At 43.6% G+C, this 25419-nt stretch overlaps 1 protein-coding gene across 6 annotated transcripts in view; it reads left to right on the top strand.

Annotated features, from left to right (window-relative positions):
• Positions 1-25419, top strand: part of TMEM164 (transmembrane protein 164) — a 94059-nt gene that overhangs the window by 22775 nt on the left and 45865 nt on the right. For 2 of the 6 annotated variants that reach the window (XM_075940926.1, XM_075940929.1), the window contains exon 2: positions 15832-15881. The exons of 2 other annotated variants lie outside the window; for them this stretch is intronic. In XM_075940926.1, coding sequence (XP_075797041.1) covers positions 15832-15881 — 50 coding nt within the window. Of the gene's footprint in view, positions 1-15831; positions 15882-16900; positions 19608-23731; positions 23806-25419 lie in introns of those variants that run through there. 2 more of the 6 variants (XM_075940927.1, XM_075940928.1) reach the window with 2 other exon arrangements.

Below are 25419 nucleotides of genomic sequence, written 5' to 3'. Positions count from 1 at the left end.
CCCAGGCGTTGGCGAGAAAAGCCTGGTCTGCTGGGGGGGGCTCGCACTAGCTGCGCCCCCCCCCCACCCAGCAGACCAGGGAGACGCGGAGCAAAGCCGCGGAGGACGCAGGCGGCGGGACCGTGGCGCGTCTCGGCGGTCCCGCCGCCCGTGTCTCCCTGGTCTGCTGGGGGAGGGGGGGCACAGCTAGTGCGCCCCTCCCTCCCACCCAGCAGACCAGGCTTTTCTCGCCGCGGAGGACGCGGGCGGCGGGACTGCGGCACATCTGGGCAGTCCCGCCACCCGTGTCCTCCGGGGCGAGAAAAGCCCCGTTCGTATGTAGGGATCCGACATAAGTCGGATCCACGTAACTCGGGGACTGCCTGTATTAATGTTCTGTCTTTGTGTCTGTCTGTTGCAAACTAACTAATTCTATATCCTAAGACTGATTTCTGGGAAGCTAACTCAACACATAATGAGCTGGAAATGAGCAGTTGCTCTATTGCAAGTCCTCTGGGTTGCTGAGGGTTATTTGTCAAATTGCTGTAAGAATGGTGGTAACTGTTTGGGCTCTGAGCATGCAGTGGGAAATCAATGAGAGGGAAGGTTCTCAAGGGTTAGGTTGGGATATATGGGAGTTGTTAGTCTGCAGCAAAGATCCTATACAAGACAAACCTGGCAATAAATATTCATGGCTCAGTTATTAGTGTCCACCTACTGGTGTGGTGGATACACAATAAATACTGGGAAACAAAGTGTGAGAATTAATTCTGATCTTCCTTATTTTTGTGGGTCGCTGTGGAATATTCTCCAACTAAGAATCTTGGTAAGATAATGGAGTCTTTAGAAATATCTCTGAGGGTTAATTGAAATCCTGATTGTTTTGTAAAGTTTTCTTCAGAGGCTTTTAACATTGTAGAGTTATTTTATGCAAGTCATTTTGTTCTTCCTAGTTATTCCCGATCACAGCAGTTTGGTTTTTAATATGGGACTTATTTTGTTTCCTTTAACTTAAAGCTAAATTTTGTATGTTAAATTTTATAAGCACAAACCACATTGACTTGTCTCAGAAGATGTGTGTCAGGCTGAAAATGTGCCTGCAGCATAATTTCAGGCAGGCTTTAGGATGTGAGGGTTTTCTATGGTAAACACGTGGCATGCAAACGCCATTAGAGACGTAAAGGGTTAACTGGTTATCTGATAAGCATGCACCTTACCAGCATGTTTACTGGGGTAACTGCTTAAATAGTGGTGGCCTGCTCTGGTGTTGCTTTGAGGGACAGCCAGGGCTGTGCTCCCTATTGCCAGCTCGGCCTGGGCTGCACTTTTGACTTTGGCCAGCTAGAACGCTCTGGTCCACCAATATCTCTGGTGTCACTGGACCATGGATGTTGCCAGACCAGAGAGTCCCAGATTTTAAAAAGCAAATTCCTTCTGTTCATTCAGTACCTCTTTGTTCCAAGGCACCAATATCACTTGAAGTTCTAAGTGTCAACTGTCTCTGAAATTCAGTCAGACCTGTAATGTGTCAAGTTGACGACCAAATTTTGATTGCTCAAAGTACCAGTTGCTGTTTTTGTAAAGTGACTGATTTCATATGATCTTTGCAAACAAGCAAATGTCCTTAAAACTTGTAAGCATCAGACTGATATTTCTAATGTGATAAGGCAGTAGCACTTGGCAGTTATAGCAAACAAAAACTCCTCCAAAGACCTATTGAATTGATTATCCTTAATTTCTTTTGTTCCAGAGGGTACTTAGATATGACTCATTTGGACTAATTGAAATATAATTTTATCCAGTATTATATTAAATGATATTAATATACTATTAATGTAATAAATAAGCATGAAAAGCCTGACAGATTCAAACTTATATATTGAAACAGTATATGTTGAAACTCGAAAGCTTGTCCCTTCCACTAATATAATGACTCTTTCAACTTAAGTACAATAAGTAAATCTCAATGACTATGTCTACACTGGCATGATTTTCCAAAAATGCTTTTAACGGAAAACTTTTCCGTTAAAAGCATTTTTGGAAGAGCACATCTAGATTGGCAGGATGCTTTTCCGCAAAAGCACATTTTGCAGAAAAGCGTCCATGGCCAATCTAGACGCGGTTTTCCGCAAAAAAGCCCCGCTCGCCATTTTCGCGATCGGAGCTTTTTTGCGGAAAACAGTACTGTGCTGTCTATACTGGCCCTTTTGTGCAAAAGTCTTTCGGAAAAAGACTTTTGCCCGAACGGGAGCAGCATAGTATTTCCGGAAAAGCACTGACAATCTTACATGAGATCGTCAGTGCTTTTCCGGAAATTCAAGCGGCCAGTGAAGACAGCTGGCAAGTTTTTCCGCAAAATCATCTGCTTTTGCGGAAAAACTTGCCAGTCTAGACACAGCCTTTACGTAAAACATTTTTTCCTGCAGAATGATAAATGACGTCATCACGTTATCTGCGCCCACAGGAGCCAAGTCCCACCCACTCCCAGCCTGGCCCTCCCCAAAGACCATATGGAGAGTTGGGGCTGCCGCACTGCAGCTCCAGCCTGGCCTTGGTGGCGGCTGGCTGGGGGGGAGGCGGGACAGACTGCTGGGGGTGGTATGGCCTCAGCCTGGCCCTCCCCGGTGGCTTGGTGGGGGGAGAGAGCCCAAGCTGGGGCCTCCCCAGAGAGAAAGGAGCTGGCACGCATAGTGATCAGGGGGCACAGCCCCATAGTATACCACAATTGGGCAAATTTTATCCTCAATGGAAAACTTCTGCTTTCTGATTTTCTTGCTATGTGACACTTGGCCTAAGTTCCTTTAAAGTGGGGGTGGGGAACCTCAGGCCTGGGGGCCAAATGAGGCCCCCTGCTTTCCTGGATCTGGCCCCCGAGGTTCAGTATTGGCGAGCCCACGCTGGCACTCCAATCCCCCTGCCACTCACCTGCAGGGCTGAAGCACACAAAAATCTAGTAGCTTGGGTTCTCCTAGGCCAGGGCTATTCAACATGCGGCCTGGTTTGGGCAGTGGGTCTCAAAGTGCAGGGTCTGCAGCAGGAGTTCACCCTCCTGCCTACATGCAGAGAGGAACCCACGCTGCTCCTGCAAGTTGGTGGTTGGCCGCAGCTGTGAAGCTGCACAAGCAGTTCTGGCTGGCAGGCCGGAGGTGAAACAAATTCCCTTCCCCCCCAGCTGCACGTGGAGGAGTGCAGCTGCCATGATAAGAGCGGTGCTCCCTACCTTGGTCCCATGGGGCAGGCAGCAGGTTGGGTTGAGCTGGGCTTGGCCAGGCTAGGCTGTCCTGGTGCGAGTGACAGGTGCTCCCCGACTTCCCTGACAGCAGGCTGGGCTGGGCTGGGCTGTGCCGGCTGGTAGCAGTGAGAGGAGGCAGCCCTGGGACGGAGAACTCTGCCCATGCAGGAGGCAGGTGGAGGCTTGGGGCCCTTCAGGGCTTTGCACTAAAGTTCCCTTTAAGCTGTGCGATCTCAGCAGTTCAGTGCTCCGGGAACAGGCAGAGGGATCAGCTGAACCCTGTCTCGCTGCCTGTAGCATGGAAGACAATCAGCAGATGAACAGGGAATGAGTGGCTAGGAGGAGGGAGTAATTAATTGGCTGGGGGTGGGGGGGAAGGTCCCATCTGCAGGGGAGAGAGGCAGGGATCCAGAAGTCTCTTTAATCTTCCTGGGCTGGTCAGAGGAGGTAAAGGGGCTGATTGCATGGAGTAGGTGGGGGAAAGAGGGAGTGATTAAGTGCCAGCATCTCTGCAGTGAGGTGGGAGGCAGTATGGGGCATCTGACTCACTGCCCTCCTCTCTGTTAGGTTGGTTTGGAAGTGTGTGTCGGGGGGAGGGGGAGAAGCTTGGTGTGTGTGTTTGTGATAGGAGTACATTTGCATGATTACATTTCAAACAAAGTTTGCATATAAGTTTTAGCATCTTTTCTTTCTTAAGCCGTTAACACAGTGGTCCCCAATGTTTTGGGGCTGCCGGGTGCCTGGGGGCGGGACCGCTCACACACCACGCGTACGGGGGCAGGGCCACTCACAGGCCATGTGCCTGGGGGCGGGGCCAAGCATGCGCCGCGCGCCTGGGGCTGGCACCGGCATGTGCTGCGACCCCGGGCAGGTGTCGCGCGCCTGGGGCTGGCACCGGCATGTGCTGCGACCCCGGGCAGGGGCCGCCCATGTGCCTGGGGCTGGCACCTGCCGCACACCCGGGGGTGGGGCCAGCCCAGATTGCTCCGTGGGTGCACATAAATGGCCCGGCGGGCGCCATGGCGGGCACCGCGTTGGGGACCACTGGGATTTCAGAGGGGTAGCTGTGTGAGTCTGTAGCTGAAAAGAGCAGTAAATAGTACTAAGGTGCTGCAGGACTTATTTGAAAGCTCTTTGAAACATGCAAATGTCTACAAACCCCGAAGCCATGTGTTAATTTGTTTTGGGAATTCTACTTTCCTCCAGTGGAAGAAGGCTACTTCCCTACCGTTGTACAGCATCTCTGTAGTTAGAAAGGATACCTCATAGCAGCTAGTCACAGTTATCTTTTTTGAATATATTTTATTCCACACATTGCTCATTAAAAGTGCTGTCATGGGTGGAAATTGGTAAATATTGCATTTTATTAATATCAGTAGAACTGACTTAAATGGGGCCTGTGTGTTGTGTGGTCTTGGCTGGCAGAACAAGGAGCAATGGTCTCAAGTTACAATGGGGGAGGTCTAGGTTGGATATTAGGAAAAACTATTTCACTAGGAGGGTGGTGAAGTATTGGACTGGGTTACCTAGGGAGGTGGTGGAATCTCCCTCCCTAGAGGTTTTTAAGTCTCAGCTTGACAAAGCCCTGTCTGTGTTGATTTAGTTGGGATTGGTCCTGCCTTGGGCAGAGGCTGGACTTGATGACCTCCTGAGGTCTCTTCCAGCTCTGTGATTCTAATCGTATTCATGCCTGTCAGTGTGAAAAACTATTTGCATCTCTCTGGCCCATGAAAGCTCATCACCTAATAAACCATCTTGTTAGTCTTTACAGTGCTACATAGTCCTGTTTTTTGTTTCAGCTACACCAGACTAATACGGCTACATTTCTATCACTATTATACATGCAAGGCACTACATTTAGCCGTTTGGAATGGAAATCCATCAACCATATGAAAAAACTTGCACAGATACAGACAGACATCATCTTTCTATCCAAGTGCAAGAAGATGGACATCGCACCCAAAGGACTGAAAGTGAACAGTCCATTAAGATCAACATACTATACTGACTACAGTGAAAGACTCTGCCTCACATGATCCAAGAAATTAAGGAACCACATGGTAAGTATTTTATACAAGAAACAGAAAAACATCAAGAATGACATTTCTAACTTAGTCTCATCTCAAGACAAACATCCACACTGACTAACACCTTGCAAGACTTTTGTTCCATCAGACAAGAAATCTACTATACACACTTCTATTCCCTACAACAAAGAAAAGACAATAAACTTTCTAACCTGCTCCATACCACAGGCTCCAACAGCAACTACCTCAACCCACCGGATAATATTGTTAACCTCTCCAGCTACAAACTCAATCCAGCAGAAGAGTCTGTCTTATCCCGGGGTCTCTCTTTCTGCCCCACGTACCCCACAAACTGGATACAATTTTGTGGTGACCTTGAGGCCGCCTCCACCTCCGAGAATATTTCCAAACCACAAGTGAACATCAGTCTGACCTACCAGATCTCCCCCCCCCCCCCCAACACCAAAGGAAAAATAATTCTATATGGACTCCCCCTGATGGTCAGAATGACAATCTGGATTTCTATATACAAAGCTTCCGCAACAACGCACAGGCTGACATTATTAGCAAATGACAACAAGCAACACAATCTCAGCCACGCTGAACACCATGCCATTCAGAGTCTCAAAAACAACCTGGACATTATAATCAAACCAGCTGACCAAGGAAGCGCTGTGGTCATTATGAATAAGGCCGACTATAACCAGGAGGCAACCAGACAACTCTCCAACACCACATTTTACAAACCTCTCTCCTCTGATCCCACCTCGGAAATCCAAAAGAAACTACACTGTCTTCTTAAAAGCCTCCCTACAGCTACTCGGGAACAAATCCACACAGAAACACCTTCTGACCCTCGACCAGGATTGTTCTATTTGCTTCCCAAAATCCATAAATCTGAACACCCCGGATGTCCCATCATCTCAGGTATCGGCACGCTCACTACTAGTTTATCCAGCTATGTAGACTCTCTTCTCAAACTCTACGCAACCAATACCCCCAGCTATCTCCGAAATAGTACTGACTTCCTAAGGAAACTACAAAACATTGATAACCTCCCCGATAACACCCTCCTTGCCACCATGGATATAGAAGCTCTTTACACCAACATCCCACATGAAGACAGATTACAAGCAATTAGAAACACTATCCCAGAGGACACCACTGCCAATCTGATAGCAGACCTATGTAACTTTGTCCTCACCCACAATTATTTCCAGTTTGAGAACAACTTATACCTCCAGATCAGCGGCACAGCTATGGGTACACACATGGCCTCACAGTACCCTAATATCTTTATGGCTGACTTAGAACAACGTTTCCTCAACTCCCGTCCCCTTTTACTCCTTCTCTACTTACGCTACATCGATGACATCTTTATGATCTGGACGCATGGCCAAGAAACACTGGAGACATTCCACAGAGATTTTAACAACTTACACCCCACCATCAATCTCAGCCTGGACCATTATACACGAGAGATCCATTTTCTGGACACCACAGTACAAATCACCAATGAAAACTTAGACACCACTCTCTACAGAAAACCCACCGACTCATAGTTACCTACATGCCTCCAGCTCCCATCCAGAACATACCATACGATCCATCATCTATAGCCAAGCCCTTCGTTACAACCGCATCTGCTCTAATCCCACTGACAGAGACCAGAAACTTCAGGATCTCTACCAAGCATTTATAAACCTCAACTACCCACCCGGAGAAATAAAAAAGCATATTGAAAGAGCCAGATGAATACCTAGAAACCATCTACTTCAAGACAGACCCAGGAAAACCAACAATAGAACACCACTTGTCATCACCTACAGCCCCCACCTTAAACCTGTCCAACACATTATCAATAAACTACAGCGTATACTGGCAAAGGATACTAAACTCCAAGAAGCTCTGGGAGACAGATCCATAGTCTCCTATAGACAACCACCTAACCTCAAGATGATTCTTACCAACAACCACAGGACATACCACACCAACCCTGGTACCTTCCCTTGCAACAAACCCCGTTGCCAGCTTTGTCCACATATTCACTCTGCTGATACCATTATTGGACCTAACCAAGTGAGTTATAAGATCAAGAACACACATTCCTGCTCATCCAGAAATATAATTTATGCTATCATGTGCCGAAAGTGTCCATCTGCTATATACATTGGACAAATGTCTCAGACGCTTTGCCAAAGAAGCAATGCCCACAAAACAGATACTAGACAGGATCACAAAGAAAAAACAGTTTCTTGTCATTTCAACCAGAAAGGGCATTGTCTCAACGACTTGATTACCTGCATCCTGCTTCAAAGACCTTTTCAGACCACACTTGAAAGAGAATCCTCTGAACTGTCATTCATGCTTAAATTTGACACTTTATGCCTAAGTTTAAACAAAGACATTAATTATCTTACCCATTACAAAGATAGCTTCCCCAATTATCACCTCTAATATAATTAGCTCACAGACATTTACCTCCTCCCCCATCCCCCTTCTGTTTTGAAATTTGATTTGTCCTTTTCATAAGTGTTCATTTTTTTTAATTGTATCCTTTGGTATATATGGTTGTGACAATTTTCTTCCACTATTTGATCTGAGGAAGTGGTTTGGCCCATGAAAGCTCATCACCTAATAAACCATCTTGTTAGTCTTTACAGTTCTACATAGTCCTGTTTTTTGTTATTTGCATATATATTTGCGTGTATATGCAACCACACTTAAGTTGCGGTGCTCGGCATGTGCTGTGAGGCTTCCAAAGTTGAGTTGCCCTGCCCTGGGCTCTGGTGTGCATGGGAAATGTCAGGAGTGTCTTTCTCCTTCTCATTTAGGGGCTTCTCACTTGTGTGCGGCCCCCTTCTGATTTTTTCTGTGGGTCAGCGGCTCCTTGTCCCTTCTTTAGAGCATACTTGCTTGAGTTTCCCCATCTGTGATATATGGTTCAAATAATATTAATCTGACAGGTGTGTTAGGAATTGATGGGTGATCACAAAACACTTTTGAGGCTCTCAAAAAGGCAAACTATTATTGGCTCAGTGTGACATAGTGGGGGGGCTGTCTGCTTTGTAACCCGGTATTCCCACCTGGCTGTGCTGCAATGTGTGATTCCCAATGACTCACCCCATATGTATATTGGCCCAGACACCTAAGTACCAGCCTGAGCAGATAACAAGGCTCTTTCCAGAGGGAGAGACACAGGAAGGGAGGCAGAGACGGCCACCAGGCTGGGGGGCAGGGCCTGGGATCTGGTCAGTCTTGGCTGGGGCAAGCATGAAGATAGCAGACTTAAGTCCAGTGGGGGTCAGGGGCCTGTGAACTTCTTCGCCCCCTGAGAGGTCTAAGGCTGTCTGCCCTGGCTCATATGTCAACATCAAGCCTATGCTGTGCTGTGTCTCTGAAAACCAATAAACCTTCTATTCTGCTGGCTGGCGGAGAGTCACATCTGGCTGCGGATGAGGGTGCAGGGTTGGGGGCTTCCCAGTGCGCCGTCACACTCAGTATACATTTTTGAGCAAAGTCTAGTCTCTGCTTTATATTCACTTTTGTCTTATGATTCCTGGATTTTCATACCTTCATCTGCACTCACAATGTTTAGATCAACATTTTGAACTCAAAGTCTCAGCAGATACATTTTAACAATTAAATTCTCTTTAAAATTTCATCACATACTTCTTCATCATCTTGATTTATAACTTGATCATGTGCATACAGATGACTTGCATACAGGCGACTTGCAGCTAGTCTGCCATCCTCTTTAGAATAATTTAAACTTACATTTCACACAGGTAAACTACAGAAAATAAACAATTTGCCCATAGTTTGCTCAGCAAGCTCTTGAGCCAGAGGCAGCTTGTGTTGCAGTGCTATAAATATTTCAATGTATGTTCTATGTGTCACATTTTGTTAGAAGTTGATTTCTGAATGTGGCTGCTTCTGTGTGGTTTATCCCTCTCTTCCATTTTTTCTTTTCCCTTTCACATATTTTTTATTTATTTTTCTTTACCCTTCTTTTTTCAGTTTTTGATCACTCAGGGTCTTCTCTTTGTATTATGCATGTTGTCTTGGTTACCAGGCTCTCCGCCTCAGCCCTTGAGAGGAAAGTATTGCATAAGTGAAGTTTTGATATCTGCAGCATGCTTGTCTGCTGATGGATGGGAAAGGCAGTGTAACTACTACTGCAGTTAACAGTAGTGAGAACTAGAACTTCTGGGTTGTACTTTTATTCTGCCATTCATTCACTGTGACTTCATCCTGGCCCTTAACTTTTCTCACTGCATTTAGCCATCTGTAAAATGGAGAGAATAAGAAACTTCATCTTAGGAGTGCTGTGAGGCTTAATGTTTTGTAAAGCTCTTTTTGGTTTGTACTCTTCTGTATAGTTTTCAGAAGAAGTATTGCATCCGTTTGGTGACTAGTAACAGGGAGCTTCAGAACCTCAGGTTACTGGAGGATTTTTGAAATGCTGAACAGTTCAGCTGTTAAATAGAGGGGGGAAAATGTAGATCAATCAAATGTCAGAGGAACTAGGAAAACCCAGTCAAGAACTCTAAGTCTTATAAAATGAGCACTTGTACTTAAGTGGAAGCCAATGGAGAAACTTTTTCAGCTTCTTTATTTGGAATTTTTCTTGCACCAACAGTGTCACCAGAGTTTTTCAGGACCTGTAACATGTATAAAAGGCCTTGTCAGCTAGATCAGAGTTGCCTTAGTCCAAGCTTCAGTACATTCCCTGGCCTCTTGCTATCTACATTCAGCAGTGCAGCAACGCTCCTAAAATAGACAGTTGAAAAACTCTTAATAAATAGCCTGATAATACGTTGGAGACAAGTTTCTGAATGTGATACCTCATGTAATTGTTTCTCTAAATTCCCCGTATGTAGAGCACTGTTCCCCCTACATTTTTCCACCCATGCTCAGAATAAATTTTAGTATCTTCAGAGGCATGTGCAGATGTGCGCCATTAGTAGAAACACATGTTGCAAGCTGAAGGCGCTCTGCTAATCAGCTGGGTGGCATTTGAATCTTTTTCTGGGTGGCTGCCCAAGTGCTCAGCTTACAGGGAATGGTGATGTGGAAGTTATAATAGTGCCACTTTATTAAATGGTCCAGTTCACATAATAAACTTGATATCCTTGTCCCTACTGAAAAGGTCTTGTAAAGTGTGAAAACAAAACACATTAAAGGTGCTGTTAGGTTTAAAAATATTTTCTTAACTACCTTAAATCAATGTTAAATGTTGGATTTTATTTTTTCCCCATTTTTAATTGACTGTTTACTGCTCTGTTTACTTTCCCGGCTCTCAGTCTGGTTAATGAATAGATTAGTGTGTTTTACTTTAATTTAAAAGTCTTTCAACTTCACTTTTTAAGATCTTGTGCCTCTAGTTCAGTGTTGCAATGTTTTATTTGCAAACACTGAAGAAGATGCTTATTTAAATAACTATTTCTGTTTGGAATGGAGAAACAAAGTAATGGAAAAATTTTTGTTTTGCCATATTTGACCCCCGAGTTAAAGCACAAACTTTGGTATAAAGAGCAAACTGTGAGGAAAATGGTGTGAAGGGGCTACTCTAAGGCTATGTCTGTACTGCAGCCTTCTTCGCAAAAGCTTACGCAAATGAAGCGCAGAGTAGTATAACGCCACCCTTCATTTGCATAATTAATTAGCAGCCATTTTTGCTCAAGAGGCTTTTGCACACTGTTGCATAAATTGCAAGGTTTCGTCCCCTTGGAGGCTAGTCTGATTTACCCCAAGAAGAGAGTCACACTTTCAGGCTGGGTCCAACTCAAGTTTATTGGTTGCAACCACGGTACGGCTAAGGAACTCAATGTTCAAATCAGAGCCGACCCCCAACATCTCATATGCAGGGGTTTTTATAGGGTTAACATCCTTCCTGGTTTAGGTGCCTTAACATGATAGGTTACTTCATTTTTGACGTTTAGCATTCCTATAGGTCAGGTTAATTTTCCAAACGAGGTTAAATACAGTGCCTACTTGCTGACTTTGCGGTTACAGCTGTATTACATTCATTCACTCTTGCTGAACAATGGGCAAGCCATACTTCCCTTTTCCCTTTCCTGCTTGAGCCGGTCACAAGTTTAAAGGATGTGGAATCTATCCATATCTCTACTTAACAGAAGACTGGTTTCACCTCCCCTCGTCTCCTTATTATAAGTTATTACCTGTGACAGGCCTTGACCTTTGTCATGTCTTACTCCTATACAAATAGCAAATATATCTAAGCATTAGCAATGTATGTATATTGTACGTGCCCCTCATAGGGGAATCAATGGCTCCGGGGGATTTGACTTCCCTTTTACACATCAACACTAAGGAGCTGTGTAGACGGCTCCTTTTTGCACAACACCCCTCCCTACCGCCCAAAAGCTGTTCTTCCTGAAAAAATGAGGAAGAACAGCTCTTGTGCAAGAGGGGATTTTCTGCAAAAAAGAGCTGTGTACACAGCTCCTTTTTGCACAAAAGCCTCTTGCGCAAAAATGGTTGCTAATTAATTATGCAAATGAAGTGCGGTGATATTCTACTCCACGCTTCATTTGCATAAGCTTTTGCGAAAGAAGGCTGCAATATAAATGTAGCCTAAGACAAGGAAATGAGAGCAAATACTAAAATGCTGGGCTGTTAGTAGAAGAGCTAGGTGAATATTGCAATCATTTTCCTATTGTATACTGTTTCAAAACAATACATTTACTTTTACTATATTTGCTTTTGACAAGTATTCTAGCCATCGAGCATTATTTATTTGTTGGAAGGAAGTTTGCCAGTTGTATAAGGTGATGAATATATTGCCAAGCCCAAGCACTAAAAAAATTATATTAGTAGTTCACCTTTTAGTTTATACATTTGAAGAAATGTCACTTTTTAAACATGTATGTGTTAGTGTGAGACTAAGAAAAATATATATTTTACAATATTGGAAATAACTGTTATCTCCTTACCAGACTTAGTGTGTAATTTAATATTAGCACTTTGATTAGCTGGAACCCTACTCTCACTGGTAAAATTGAAGGATCACTCTTACTAGGATATAACGATGATACATCAGAGAATATTCAAATATGTCCTTTGGCTATCTTTGCATGATACCTCATATAACCGATGTTTGCATTATTTCTGAGTGATTCTGGCATATTTATAGTATGGATGTGACAGAACAACCTTATTTCAATGACTGCTCCCACTCTGTCACCATGGTGCTGGAGCTCTGAAGATTTGCCTGATGTAGGTCAGATGTGCTCTCAGTTCTTTGAGGTGGTGATAGCATTAGTGTCTGCCTTTCTCACATGCAGAAGACAAAAGCACTAACTGGTTTCTGAGGTAGTACTCTGAATATTGTTGGTAAGCTCTGTTTTATTTTTTCAAGTTGGCAGATTTTTAGGCTAGAGCCTTTTCTTTTTCTGTGTTTTTGGAGAGCACATTCTTTCAAGGTGCAAACTAGCTATCTACTCAAGACAGATGAGGTTAAATCCATCCTCTGATCCTCCTCCATCAAATCCTGGGCTTTGGCAGGTGCTCAGGCTCTAATCTAGTGACTTTCACGTTCCAACCTGTATTGATTTTAGTATCTTCATGGGGTAGCCGAGTCAGTCTGTACAGGATAAACTTTAAAAACAACAAATGGTCTGGTAGCACTTTATAGACTAACAAAACATATAGATGGTATCATGAGCTTTCATGGACACAGCGCACTTCTTCAGATGACAGGAGTTTTGAAAGTCCAGATCCAAGAATAAATAAGGGGAAGGGGAGAAGGAAAAAATGGAGGAGAGGAAGAAAAAAGAGACAGTGAGTAGGTAAGCTACAGAGGGATAGCCAAGTTAATCTATAACAGGAAAAACTTAAACAACAAATAGTCTAGTAGCACCTTAAAGATTAGATGGTTCTTATCAGCCTAGGGTAACTATTAGTTTGCACTTGGAAAGGAAGATGACCAACACTAGATTCTACAGACATCAGGGTGCCCACGAAAGCTCATGATACCATCTACATGTTTTGTTAGTCTTTAAGGTGCTACTTGAGCAGAGCAGTTAGACATATTCTAAATTTATCCCAAGACACTAAATAATACAAAACTTTTTTAAAGTGATACAACCCCAATTGCAAGATACTCCAAGTACACACTGAGTCTCTCTAGCCTAGCATCCTAGGGACCTGACTGGTGCCGAACCAGAGAATTTGCCAAACCATGGGAGGTTAATATTGTCTAGCAGCAATATCAACACTTCCAGTGCTTGCTGGATTCTTAAAAGACATTTGGGGGTAAATTAGAACTGTGTAGAATCTGGTGTTGGTCATCTTCCTTTCCACGTGCAAACTAATGGTGCTTATCAGCCTCTTGTAACTATTTAGTCTTTAAGGTGCTACTAAACTATTCGTTATTTTTTGAGTTTTTCCTGTTACAGACTAACTCAGCTACCCATTGGATGCTGCTCAAGAACTGTCTGTGTCACTCTGGGCACGTCTAGACTTTCACTTTTGAAAGATATGCAAATTTGCACCAAATTTGCATATCTTCTTTCGATTGCTTAAATCGAAAGTAAGTAGTGTAGATGTGGTTCTTTCGAAAAAGGGGTTTTTTCCTCGAAAGAACCGCGTCTAGACTACTTAATTTTTTTCAGAAGAACCTCTTTCGAAAGTGAAAGCAAGTCTAGACGTGCCCTTTGTATAGCATGTCATAATTGCTGGAGTAATATACAGTAAATTGCTGGAGTAATATACAGTAAAAGTAATATACAGTAGATAGTTTATTTTAATATTTCTTTTGTGCAATATAAGTGTCTTTTCAGTGCCGACAGTTTTTTTTTTAAATGCAGCCAGCAAAACCATTTTGAAAAGTCTAATTCAAAGCAGAATCTACCTAATCCTACACACACACACACACACACACACACACACACACACACACGTGTGTAAATTGATAGGTGGAAAAATATCTAAGGTGTATGCTCCTCTTTTTCCTCTGCACACAAAATATCAGTTATTGGACTGTTCCTATGCATCTGTTGGCTTAACTTGCTCATTAACTTAATGAAGTGAAATGATTAGTTTTTTTGAATGCAAGTCCTGGAAAAAATTGATTTGATTTTTGAGGTCTCTTGTGAAGTAAATGTCTTGAGGCCCTTTCAGTTAAGTGCAGTTGATACCCTTTTTTTCTACTTTGCAAACACAGACATTTTTGTTTACTGACTAGGGGGAGATTTTTTTATTCCTTCAAATTGTAACTGAAATTCTTTCATAGGTAGAAAATGGAGCAAATAAATTGGATGTGTGAATAATTCAGTGTGCGCAACCCTATTAAGAACCTATGCTGGAATCCAAATAGCTGTCTGAAGAGTCTCAGATTAAAGGCTCATTTTCAGACTCTATTGCTGCTGTTCACAATATTGTGTTTAACCTTTCCACTGTTGTTGGAGCATGTACATGGTCTGGTTGTAATTAAGTTGTACATCTGCCAAGTGTATATACCAGGTTTCCCCTTCAGCACTGGAGAGAAGCATACTTACTGAATAAACCTGTTATTTCACTTTGGAGAAAGAGTTCATTTCAAGTACATTCACATAAAGCAATTTTATATTTGGAGTTCTGGCCTAGCAATGGAATAATTCACCAAATCCTCATTTTAATCAAATAAAAGTTATTTTCCACTGATACTTTCTATTCACAAGAGGAAAGTAATGAAGCTGAAATGTTTTATGAGTCCAAATTCTATTAAGATCCTTCTTGGCTCATTTAGTACTTGTCTAGGCCATGGAATGTGACTCTTTTCTCCATTAGTGGTGTTAATCCCTTTGTATCCAGGTTAAGGATTGCCGATGCAAAATATTTGATCTGTTGAATTTAAGTTCCAGCACCCCGGGAACTTTGTCCCTAGCAGTTGGAAAATGTCATCACTGTTGTGCATGGGTTGGCAGCAGCCTGTGTCTGTGGGGGACCTGGGCTCACCGCGGACAGAGGCTGCTCCCCAACACCAGCCCCCGTCTGCTGGGGGCCAAGTTCCCCGCAAATGAGGGCTGTGCTGGCATCCTGCTTGCTTCCTTCCAACCCCTCCCCGTGCTGCTGCCTCTGATACAGAGGCAGTAGCATGGAGTCAGAGGGGAGGCATCTCCAAAGTTGGTGCTTGTGGAGGGGGGGGGGGGGCTGCTTTTAAGCCGTCTCTCCCGGAGCACTGGCATCCCTAATTGCAAACATGCATAGCACTTAGCACAGCATTGTCTTGCTGCTGATTGGAGCTTTGGCAGCTACCACAGTAGAAATAAATAGTAACAATGATGTAGTTTGCTCTTGCACAGCAACAGGATTTCCGGAGCTCTTAATGGGTAGCTTTAGAGATGGGCTGGAACATTAGACTTAACTTCCCCAAAGTACAAGGAACTCAAGTTCTAGATTCCGCTTTTGCTGCTCCAATCCTTGTCTAAGTGGCATGAACTTTTTGGCTTGATTTGCTTTTTCCTGGTACAATTTATCCGGTCAGAAGTTAGTGATGTGGGATTAGGGGAGAAATATTTAGAAAATGAACTTTTAAAAAATTATATTGATAAGTTTTTTTTTTGTGTGTGTGTGTGTGTATTTCAGATTTTTCTTCTTGCCTGTCCCCCATGTCGTGGTGCCATGGTTCTGTTCAGGTAACATCCGTTCTTTCTCTTACTGCTTTCCTGTCTATTTGCACAGTGTATTTAGGTTGCAATACTTTGACCTCTGCCATGTTTTAAAATTATATCTCTGAGCTTTGTGTATCATGCTCTGTAGCACTGAGCCATAAAGAAATACTGGATGGAACGAAATGTAGGCTATTGTCTGAAAGTGAACATGACTTAAATTAGGGCTGCTTGTGCTTAAACTTATTTCTGTGTTTTTTGATGGTGTTTGATCTCTTTAACAAGAGGCAGTGGCTTAGCAAGCTTAGCTACACAAGTACCCTCTTTCTGTTGTGTGTACACACACACCCCATCCATGCCTCTGTAAACCCTACTCCAATTCATCTGAGGAAGAGGATTTTACCCACAAAAGCTTATACCCTAATAAATCTGTTAGGCCTTGTCTATGCTGTAAACCTCATTTCACGAGGCATAAGGGAGCGGTTGACAAAGGCTTCCCTTGTCGACCGATCTGCATCTTGACTCATGCGTTGTGTCGACGATCAGCTGAGCCGACACAGCACAGCGGCCATTTTTATTTTAATGAAGCCGGGGATATTTAAATCCCGGCTTCATTGACTATGTCAGGTAGCCTATTTTACATGCTTCTGTCAGCAGAGACATGCAATCTAGACATACCCAGGGAGGGTACGGCTAGACTGCAGGAGTTTTTCAGGATTCCAGAGATATCCCAGAAAAACTTGTCTGCATCCAGGGATGCGTTTGTTCTTCCGTGTTTTTTTTTTTTTTTTTTTTTTTTTAAGTGGAAGATCAAACATGCTCTTTCGGTAATTCCTGTAGTCCTCTTTCCACAAGGAATAAGGGGGCTTCCAAAAGAAGGGATTTTTCTGACATTTGGTCCAGTCTAGACAGGCCAAATGTTGGAAAAACCTCTTCCTACAGAAGAATGGGGGGGGGGGGGGGGAAGCAGCAGTATAAGGGTTGGGGATAGCAAGTGATGGAGAGGAGGAGAATAGAGGGCAGGCCAGGGCTTCAAGGAAGGGGTGGGGTATTGGGGGAAGGATGGAGCGGTAGAACTTGGCTTGTTCTGTCATTTAAAAAGTGATCTTGGGTATAAATAGGTTGGAGACCACTGGTCTACACATCCAGGCTTGGGCTGGCGCACCAACATGGGAAAGTCCCAGAAATCTGGCTGCAGCCTGAGACTGAACATCTACATTTGCATTAAACAGCCCCTTTACTTGAGCCCAATGAACCTGTGTCAGCTGGTACAGGCCAGCCACAGTCATCTGAGTGCAGTGTAGACATATCCTGTAGCAGTTGAAAGGCAATTAATGTAATTCATTGTTGCTCCATGCAACCAGCATAAAGAAGCTATAAAGACACTGAGTGACCCCTCAGCATTTCACAGGGGAATCTAAAGCAGGCCTAGAATTGCTGTGCCAGCTCTCACCTCTTTTTGAGGGAGGGAGATGTATCTTGCTGACACAACCATTCATTGGTCCTGTGGGCAGTTGGGTACAAATTAGAGAAGTCTCTAGGCTATGCTACCCTGTGCCAGGGGCCATGTCAACATCTAGTAGCTCCTACATAGGGAAAGTGAAAAGCCACTTTTGCTCCTCTCCTTCTCTACCACTAGGCCAAGCTCAGCTAGAACTTTGGGATTAATTTAGCTTCTTGTTTTCTCTAGCATTGCATTTTTCAAAGTGCAAGTGGAGACTGTCTTGTATAAAACGTTTCATTTATTTCCACAATTTCAATCAAAACTGTTTTTTCTTTTTAAAAATGAAAACCACCCTATTTTCTGGGTCTGATAATAACTTCCTGATGTGCCTGGTATGGCATGATGTGGTTTGTTTGTTTGTTTGTTTTTTTTGTTAATCACCATCACTGATTTATGGTGCACTTTTCAAAGGCATTTTTATTTTAATTGAACATTGTCCCTACAGAGTCTAAAGGGAAAAAATATACTCAAGTGGATTGTCCCTTACAGTATGCCACTCGAGAGAACATATAGTGATATATGCAGTATCCATGTTCCTTAAATCAAGGTTATTAGAAGTATTAATGCACATCCATGTGAAATTTCCATATTAGTTTGATTAAAAATAGCATATCTTGGAACAGTTACTATATAAGGCAAAATCCTTACTCCTTGACTTCAGTAGAAGTTCTCCCTGAGTAGGGATGGCAGAACATTGCCTGTTGAGATAAAGGGTAAACTGTTTATTATGAAGTGACTGGATATGTTTAAAAGAGGACAGTCCAAATAGGACTGGTAGGATTTTGTCCAAGAGACTATGATTTGAAATTTGTAATGGGATACAAATCCTTGTATTACCTCTGGGTCCAGGGGTCCTCATACTTCATTGAACCTCGACCCCTTCTGACCACAAAAATTATTACATGGCCCCAGGAGCGGGGTAGTGATGCCTGAGCCCTGCCGTCCCAACTTGGGGAGAAAAGGGATTCAAATTCCATGCTCCTCTATCACAAGAGGGGGGGAGGCCAAAACCCAAAGGCTTCATCCCCTGGCATGGGCCTGTAACTTGAGCCCATTTGCCCAAGGCTGAAGCCCTTAAGCTTCGACCTCAGGTGATGGGGCTTGGGCTCTGGCTCTGGGCAATGGGACCTGGGCTTTCACTTTGACCTTAGGCCCCAGCAAGGCTAAGCCAGCCTTGGTGACCCCTCTAAAATGGGGTCATGGCCTCCTTTGGGGTCACGACCCATAGTCTGAGAACTGTGGCTTTAGGTTATAGTTTCTGGTTCACCTCAGGTGGGCAGGGACTGTAAATCCTCATTTTCTGATGGCTGTGGCAGCCTGTGTGAAATGGAGTCTAAGTGGTCTCAGTCCAATTCAAGTATAATAAACTGTAAAAACAAGTTATTGTGTTTCCATGTGGCTCATAAACAATGTTCTCTCTAATGTTTTCCATCCATGTGTGAATAAATTTTGCTATGTGCAATACTGGGAGAAATAAACCTAGCTGTGTGTGGTTTACTAATCAGCTGGATTGCGTTGAAGACTTTCCGGAGTAAGTGCACAGCTTATGGGGAACACTGCATTGATGACGGTATAGCCTCTGTCTCTGCAGTGGCTGAATAAAACAACTGGTTAGGAACTCTAAGATGCTTTTGGCCATTGTGATGAGCAGAAATACCAGCCTATAGGAGGCAGCCCATCTACTAAAAATCTAATACTGGCATCTGAATGGCTGAAATTTTGTGTTTTTGTTTCTGATGAGACACATCCCTACTGGCTAAGACACAGATGTGAGTTCAAAAATGATCCCACCTTTTTAACCATTCACCTCTTTGTTGGCTCTGGTTTGTAGGGATGTCTTTGAGAATCTGTGATTCTCCTTTTTGTGATGAGCTTTTTTAGCATTTGCATTTTCAGCAGTGAGGCTTATAGGCTTATCACCACTGCCTCGTTTTGCTCACAGGTCCTGATAAGCTTTTTGGTGTGAATGTTTGTCCTGTTCCCGAAATTCAATTACTATATGTATATTACAGTAGCTCTTACAGGTGCTGACCATAACGGAGCCCACACTATTGTGGTAGATACCTTGTAAACACAGTAAAAGATGGCCACTGCCCTAGAAATGCTTATTGTCTCAATAGATAGGGCATGAGAGGAGATCGAGGTGAAGTGACATGGCTTTGGCAGTTATGCTACAAGAGCAGGATCCAAGTCTTCTGAGTCCCATTCCAGTACACTGTGTATTCAGAGAACTTCCTTATAAATGTGAGGTCAGTAAAGCTTCTATTTTGTAACTGAACTGTTTGCTCAGAGGGAGAATGGCAAGAAATGGGCCTCCAGGCAAGTAATAGCTTAGGTAGAACGCTAACAGATAAAGCTTATGACTTAAACATCAAGCAAAGAGCCGACCACAGAAAGCGGATTGTGCTTCATGTGCTGGTTCTATCCTCAAATTTACTCCATCTTGTGTTTTATCTGTCATACTCTATTATGTTTTTCAATTTTTTTAAAGCAGTTGGTGTCTTTTCTGGAGCAGTGTTTTAATATTCAAGCGTTCGATCTCAAAATCATCTCTGCACGTATCTAGAATGACACAAACAGCTGGATGTTCCAGATATTGTATCTCATGGGTTAAAAGCACTGAAACAAAGTCTTTTTCTACCATTTTAATGGCTGGCTTGCTATCACAGATATTTTTCGTGTGACCCCTTTTTACCATAGCATCAGGCAGTCTTTTATGCATTTATCCTCATAACAACCCTATGAAGAACTATTTCCAATTTACGGTTGGGGATCTGGACACAGAGGAACTTTAGTTATTTGCCCAGAAAACCTGTAGACCGAGCAAGGAATAGAATTGAACTTGGGACTTGTGAATCCTAGGCTAGCACCCTAACTACTGGTTAATCCTTCCCTGCATAGTTCATAACTAACACTGTGTTTTAAAATGCTTAACCTTCCTTCTGCCGATATTTAAAAAGGGCTCTAGAGGTGATCCTGGTAAGTACAGACTGGTACATCTGATGTCAGTGCCGGACAAATTAGTTGAAACTATAGTAAAGAATAAAATTGTCAGACACATATATGAACGTAATTTGTTGAGAAAAAGTAAACTTGGTTTCTGTAAATGGAAATCGTGCCTTACTAATCTACTAGAGTTCTTTGAGGGGGACAACAAGCATGTGGATAAGGAGGATCCAGTGGAGATAGTGTACTTAGATTTCCAGAAAGGCTTTGACAAGGTCCCTCACCAAAGGCTCTTAAATGAAATAAGTTGTCATGGGATAAGAGGGAAGGTCCTCTCGGGGACTGATAATCGGTTAAAAGATAGGAAACAAAAGGTAGAAATAAATGGTAAGTTTTCAGAATGGAGAGAGGTAACTAGTGTTCCCCAAGAGTCCATACTGGGACCAATCTTATTCAACCTAGTTATAAATGATCTGGAGAAAGGTGTAAACAGTGAGGTAGCAACATTTGCAGAAGATACTAACCTACTCAAGATAGTTCAGACCAAAGCAGACTGTGAAGAGCTTCAGAGAGATCTCAACAAACTGATTGGGCAACAAAAAGAGAAATGCAAAGTGCTCCACTTAGGAAGGAACAATCAGTTCCATACATACAAGATGGGAAGCGACTGTCTAGGAAGGAGCATGGCGGATAGGGATCTAGGGGTCATAGTGGACCACAAGTTGAATATGAGTCGACAGTGTGATGCTGTTGCAAAAAAAGCAAATATGATTCTAGGTTGTATCAACAGGTGTGTTGTAAGCAAAACTCGTGAAGTCATTCTGCTGCTCTACTCTGCACTAGTTAGGCCTCAGCTGGAGTACTGTGTCCAGTTCTGGGCGCCACATTTCAAGAAAGATGTGGAGAAATTGGAAAGGGTACAGAGAAGAGCGGCAAGAATGATTAAAGGTCTAGAGAACATGACCTTATGAAGCCAGGCTTCATGAACTGGGCTTGTTTAGTTTGGAAAAAAGAAGATTAAGGGGGGACATGATAGCGGTTTTCAAATATCTAAAAGGGTGTTACAAGGAGGAAGGAGAAAATTTGTTCCTCTTGGTTTCTGAGGACAGGACAAGGAGTAATGGGCTTAAAGTGCAACAAGGGAGGTTTAGATTGGACATTAGGAAAAAATTCCTAACTGTCAGGGTGGTCAAATATTGGAATGGTGGAATCTCCCTCTCTGGAGATATTTAAGAACAGGTTAGATAGACATCTGTCAGGGATGGTGTAGACGGAGCTTGGTCCTGCCTTGAGGGCGGGGGGCTGGACTCGATGACCTCTCGAGGTCCCTTCTAGTCCTATGATTCTATGAAAATGGCAAATGAAATGTAATGTTGATCAATATAAAGCAAAGCACATTAGGGGAAAAATCCCAACTATGCATGCAAAATGATGGGTACTAATTTAGCTATAACTACTCAAGAGAGATCTTAGCATCATTGTGGATAGTTCTCTGAAAACAACCACTCAATGTGCAGTGGCAGTCAAAGCAAACAATGTTAGGAATCATTTAAAAAGGGATAGCAAATAAGACAGACAATACCTAACAAATGTCAAATAATATCTTATTGTTCCTCTCTAAATCCATGGTACGCCCACATCTTGAATACTGCATACAGATGTGATTGTCTCATCTCAAAAAAAAAATATTTTGTCATCGGAAAAGGTTCGGAAAAGGGCTAAAAAAATGATTTGGAGTTAGGAACAGGTCCCATATGAAGAGAGATTAAAAAGACTGGGACTTTTCAGCTTAGAAAAGAGGAGACTAAGGGGGGATATGATAGAGATCTATAAAATCACGACTGATGTGGAAAAAGTGAATAAGGAAAAGTTATCTACTTGTTCCCATAACATGAGAACTAGTGGTCACTAAATGAAATTAATAGGTAGCAGGTTTAAAACAAAAGGAAGTTTTTCTTCATACAGCGCACAGTCAACCTGTGGAACTCCTTTCCTGAGGATCTTGTGAAGAGCAGGACTTTAACAGGATTCGAAAAAGAACTAGATAAATTCATGAAGGTTAGGGCCATCAATGGCTGTTAGTCAGGGGATGTGTAGGAATGGTGTCCCTCGCCTCTGTTTATCAGAGGCCGGAAATGGATGACAGGAGAGGGATCATGTTATTGTTACCTGTTCTGTTCACTCCCTCTGGGGCATTTGGCACTGGCCACTGTTAGAAAACAGGATACTGGGCTAGATGGACCTTTAGTCTGACCTAGTATGGCTGCTCTTATATTCTTGTGTTCTTATTTGCCTGGCCTGAGTTGTTAGGTTGTATTTATGTTGTATTGTAGTACAAATTGAACCTCCTAAATTGGGCAAATCTGTGGTCCAGTAGGATCACGGCTGTTGCTGGACTAGAGAGCCCCGGTGACCTGAAGTGTGAGCCGGTGAGGAGTCAAGTGGCAGGAGAGCCCCACCATTGGGGGGGGCCCTGTCCTGGAGAGTTCCAGCTGGGCGTTTCACAGTGGGGCAGCTGCGGACCGCTTGGCTGGGCACAGAAGCCACAGAGCTTCAACTCGGCCAAGCAGCTGCTGAGTCCCATCCCCAGGAAGCCCCGTCGGGACAGAAGCAGGGCCACAGTGGCTGGGGAGCTCCGCTCCTGGAGAACACCCGTCAGCAGGCAGAAACAGGCCAGAGCCATGCCCCAAGCCCTGTAGCAGCAGGGATGGAGAGGAGCCAGCAGGAAGGAGGGTCAGTGTCCTGGGAGGCTGGTGGAAGGAGACCTCCCTTGTTGTGGCAAATTTCATCATTCGGGACTGGTCAGATCCTGAGGGTGCCGGACCATGGAGGTCCAACTTGTATATGCTACATTAGTGTACTGTCATTTTTAGTGACTACAAGCCAGTGGTTAAACATGGGCAGGAACAGATATGTATCATGGATCAAAGTGGCTGTAGTGACCTCTCTAGAATTTAATTATATTAATAAATATTAAAACACAACTAAAATTATAGCTTAGGCAGAGCGTGTTTAACCTGTGTTTAGAAATCCATGGCAGTGAGTCTGAGCCTGGGTCTACAGACTCAGGTTTGCAGGCTCATGCCATGGCACTAACAATAGCAAAGTATACATTGCAGCTCAGGCTCTGAAGCAAGCCTCTATCTGTGCACTTGGGCACAGATACTCACCACTGCAGTTTTAAAACAGGATGTAGACCTACCCTCTGTCCGTCCGTCCTTCCGTCCTTCCTTCCTTCCTCCCTCCCTCCTGGCCATGGTGTTTCCTACAACTGTATTCTTTTGTGTATCCTAACATGCAGTCTGCAATTCATATTTCTGTAGTCTTGATTTTGATACTGTAATCTTGCTCATGCACAGATGTGAACTGATCTGTAACTGTGGAGATGGAGTTCCTCTTTGGTTGATTGACAAAGTTTCTTTTGTAGCTTAGGAAAGAGCTCTGCCTGGATTAGGGGACCTTCTCTTACATGATGATCACTTCTCCAGTTGCCCACAACAGGTACTGGTTGACCTACCCTTCCCATTTCTCTTCATTAGCCAAGTTGCAGGGCTGCTAGTCTCATTTCTCTTGCCTCCTCTTCCTTCTCACTAAGTACACGATGACCAAAGATCCTGGCATCTAGCCTGGGCAGCTACAGTGCTCTGGTCCATTTCAGACCTGTGGTTCCCATTGTCATCTTTGAAAAAATTTTGGGCGAGGAGGAAATCAATGCAGACTGCATTCATTTTAGAGGTAGTTTGTCCAGATGGGCTTGAATTCGGTTCTGACTAAAACTGCAGATTTAGTGAATTTGTAAGCAAACATAAAAGTAACTTTCCAAAGAATTATTGGTGCCTGGTTTTAACACCTGTAAATTTTTGTGGAACAGTAGTTTCTCGCTGTTTACCTTGTGCGAAATAGTAATGGCAGATTGCCTCTTCACATCTTGTATTGAGTTGGGTTCCTGAACTCAAGAATATGCTCATTTCCCTATCAAAATACAGTCTTATAGCAGTGCATGTTTGGAGTCAAAGGATTGTGTTGGAATTGTTAGCCTTTTTACCACTGGCTTGCCCATGTCGTCGTCATGTTAATATCATGACTCCGAGGTAGGGAGGAGTTGTTAGGCCTGGCCCACTTGCAGTAAACATTCTGCAGTGTTCAGGATGTGCAAACAATTTAATTGATGATATAGCATCTTGTTTTTTGTCTTGAGATTGAAGAACAGAGGAAAATAACGTGCATTTTTCCCATCCATTTGGGAGCATTTTATTTCACAAATTATTTGCATTTCACAGTCCTTGGATTAGCAGAAATTATTTCCATGCATAATTTTTTTGAGGGGGTGGGGTACAATAATTTGGCAATAGTATCACTCTGAACAGATTCTTTGGGCAGTTTTATTCATTAGATGGAGCCTCGTACATACATACTATAATGCAGACTTAAACAGAACTGATCCCACTTATTATGTGAGATGACATGCAGCTATAAGAAATATATTTTAATTGCAATAATGTTTTCCCTATCTGTCCCCTGCTCAAGATTTGCCTTGTTGGTTTGAAATGCACACAACACTCATAGAAATAGTGCTTCTGCTCAGTGGTGCAAGTAAACAGAAGTTCTTACCAGTAGGGATGTCAATGTGTAGACTATATGATTAACTGATAAGCCTCGGCTTATTAGTTAATCTTGTCAACCACATGCATTTCCCCCTTCCCTTGTTGCCTCTCTGAGGCAGCAAGGTGGGGAGGAGCAGGAGCCGATAGCTTTTAAGCCAGCTCCTTGTAGATGGCTCCCCACAAGCACCAGATTCACCTACCTCCCCCACCCCTGCACTTCTGCAGGAGTGTGGAGGATGAGGGGGGTAGGCTGGAATGGATAGGCATGGGGAGCTGGCTTTCAAGCCAGTTTCCTGCATGTATTGGCTCTGCGGAACTGCCTGCCCTGCTCCTTGCTGCCTTCTATTAGAGGCAGCAGTGTAGGCAGGGAGGCTGCTGCGAAGCAGCCTCTGTCCACAGCGAGCCTGGGCATGCTATGGGCCGAGGCTGCTTCATGGCAGCAGCCCCTGTCTGCGGGTGGGTTTGAGCTGTCCATGGACAGAGTCTGCTCTGCATCCTGTGGAACAGACTG

This window comes from Pelodiscus sinensis, chromosome 13 (assembly GCF_049634645.1).
Source record: "Pelodiscus sinensis isolate JC-2024 chromosome 13, ASM4963464v1, whole genome shotgun sequence".
NCBI classification, from domain to species: Eukaryota; Metazoa; Chordata; order Testudines; family Trionychidae; genus Pelodiscus; species Pelodiscus sinensis.
Note: the sequence above shows the minus strand (reverse complement) of the source record. Positions and strands in the feature narration are given on the sequence as shown.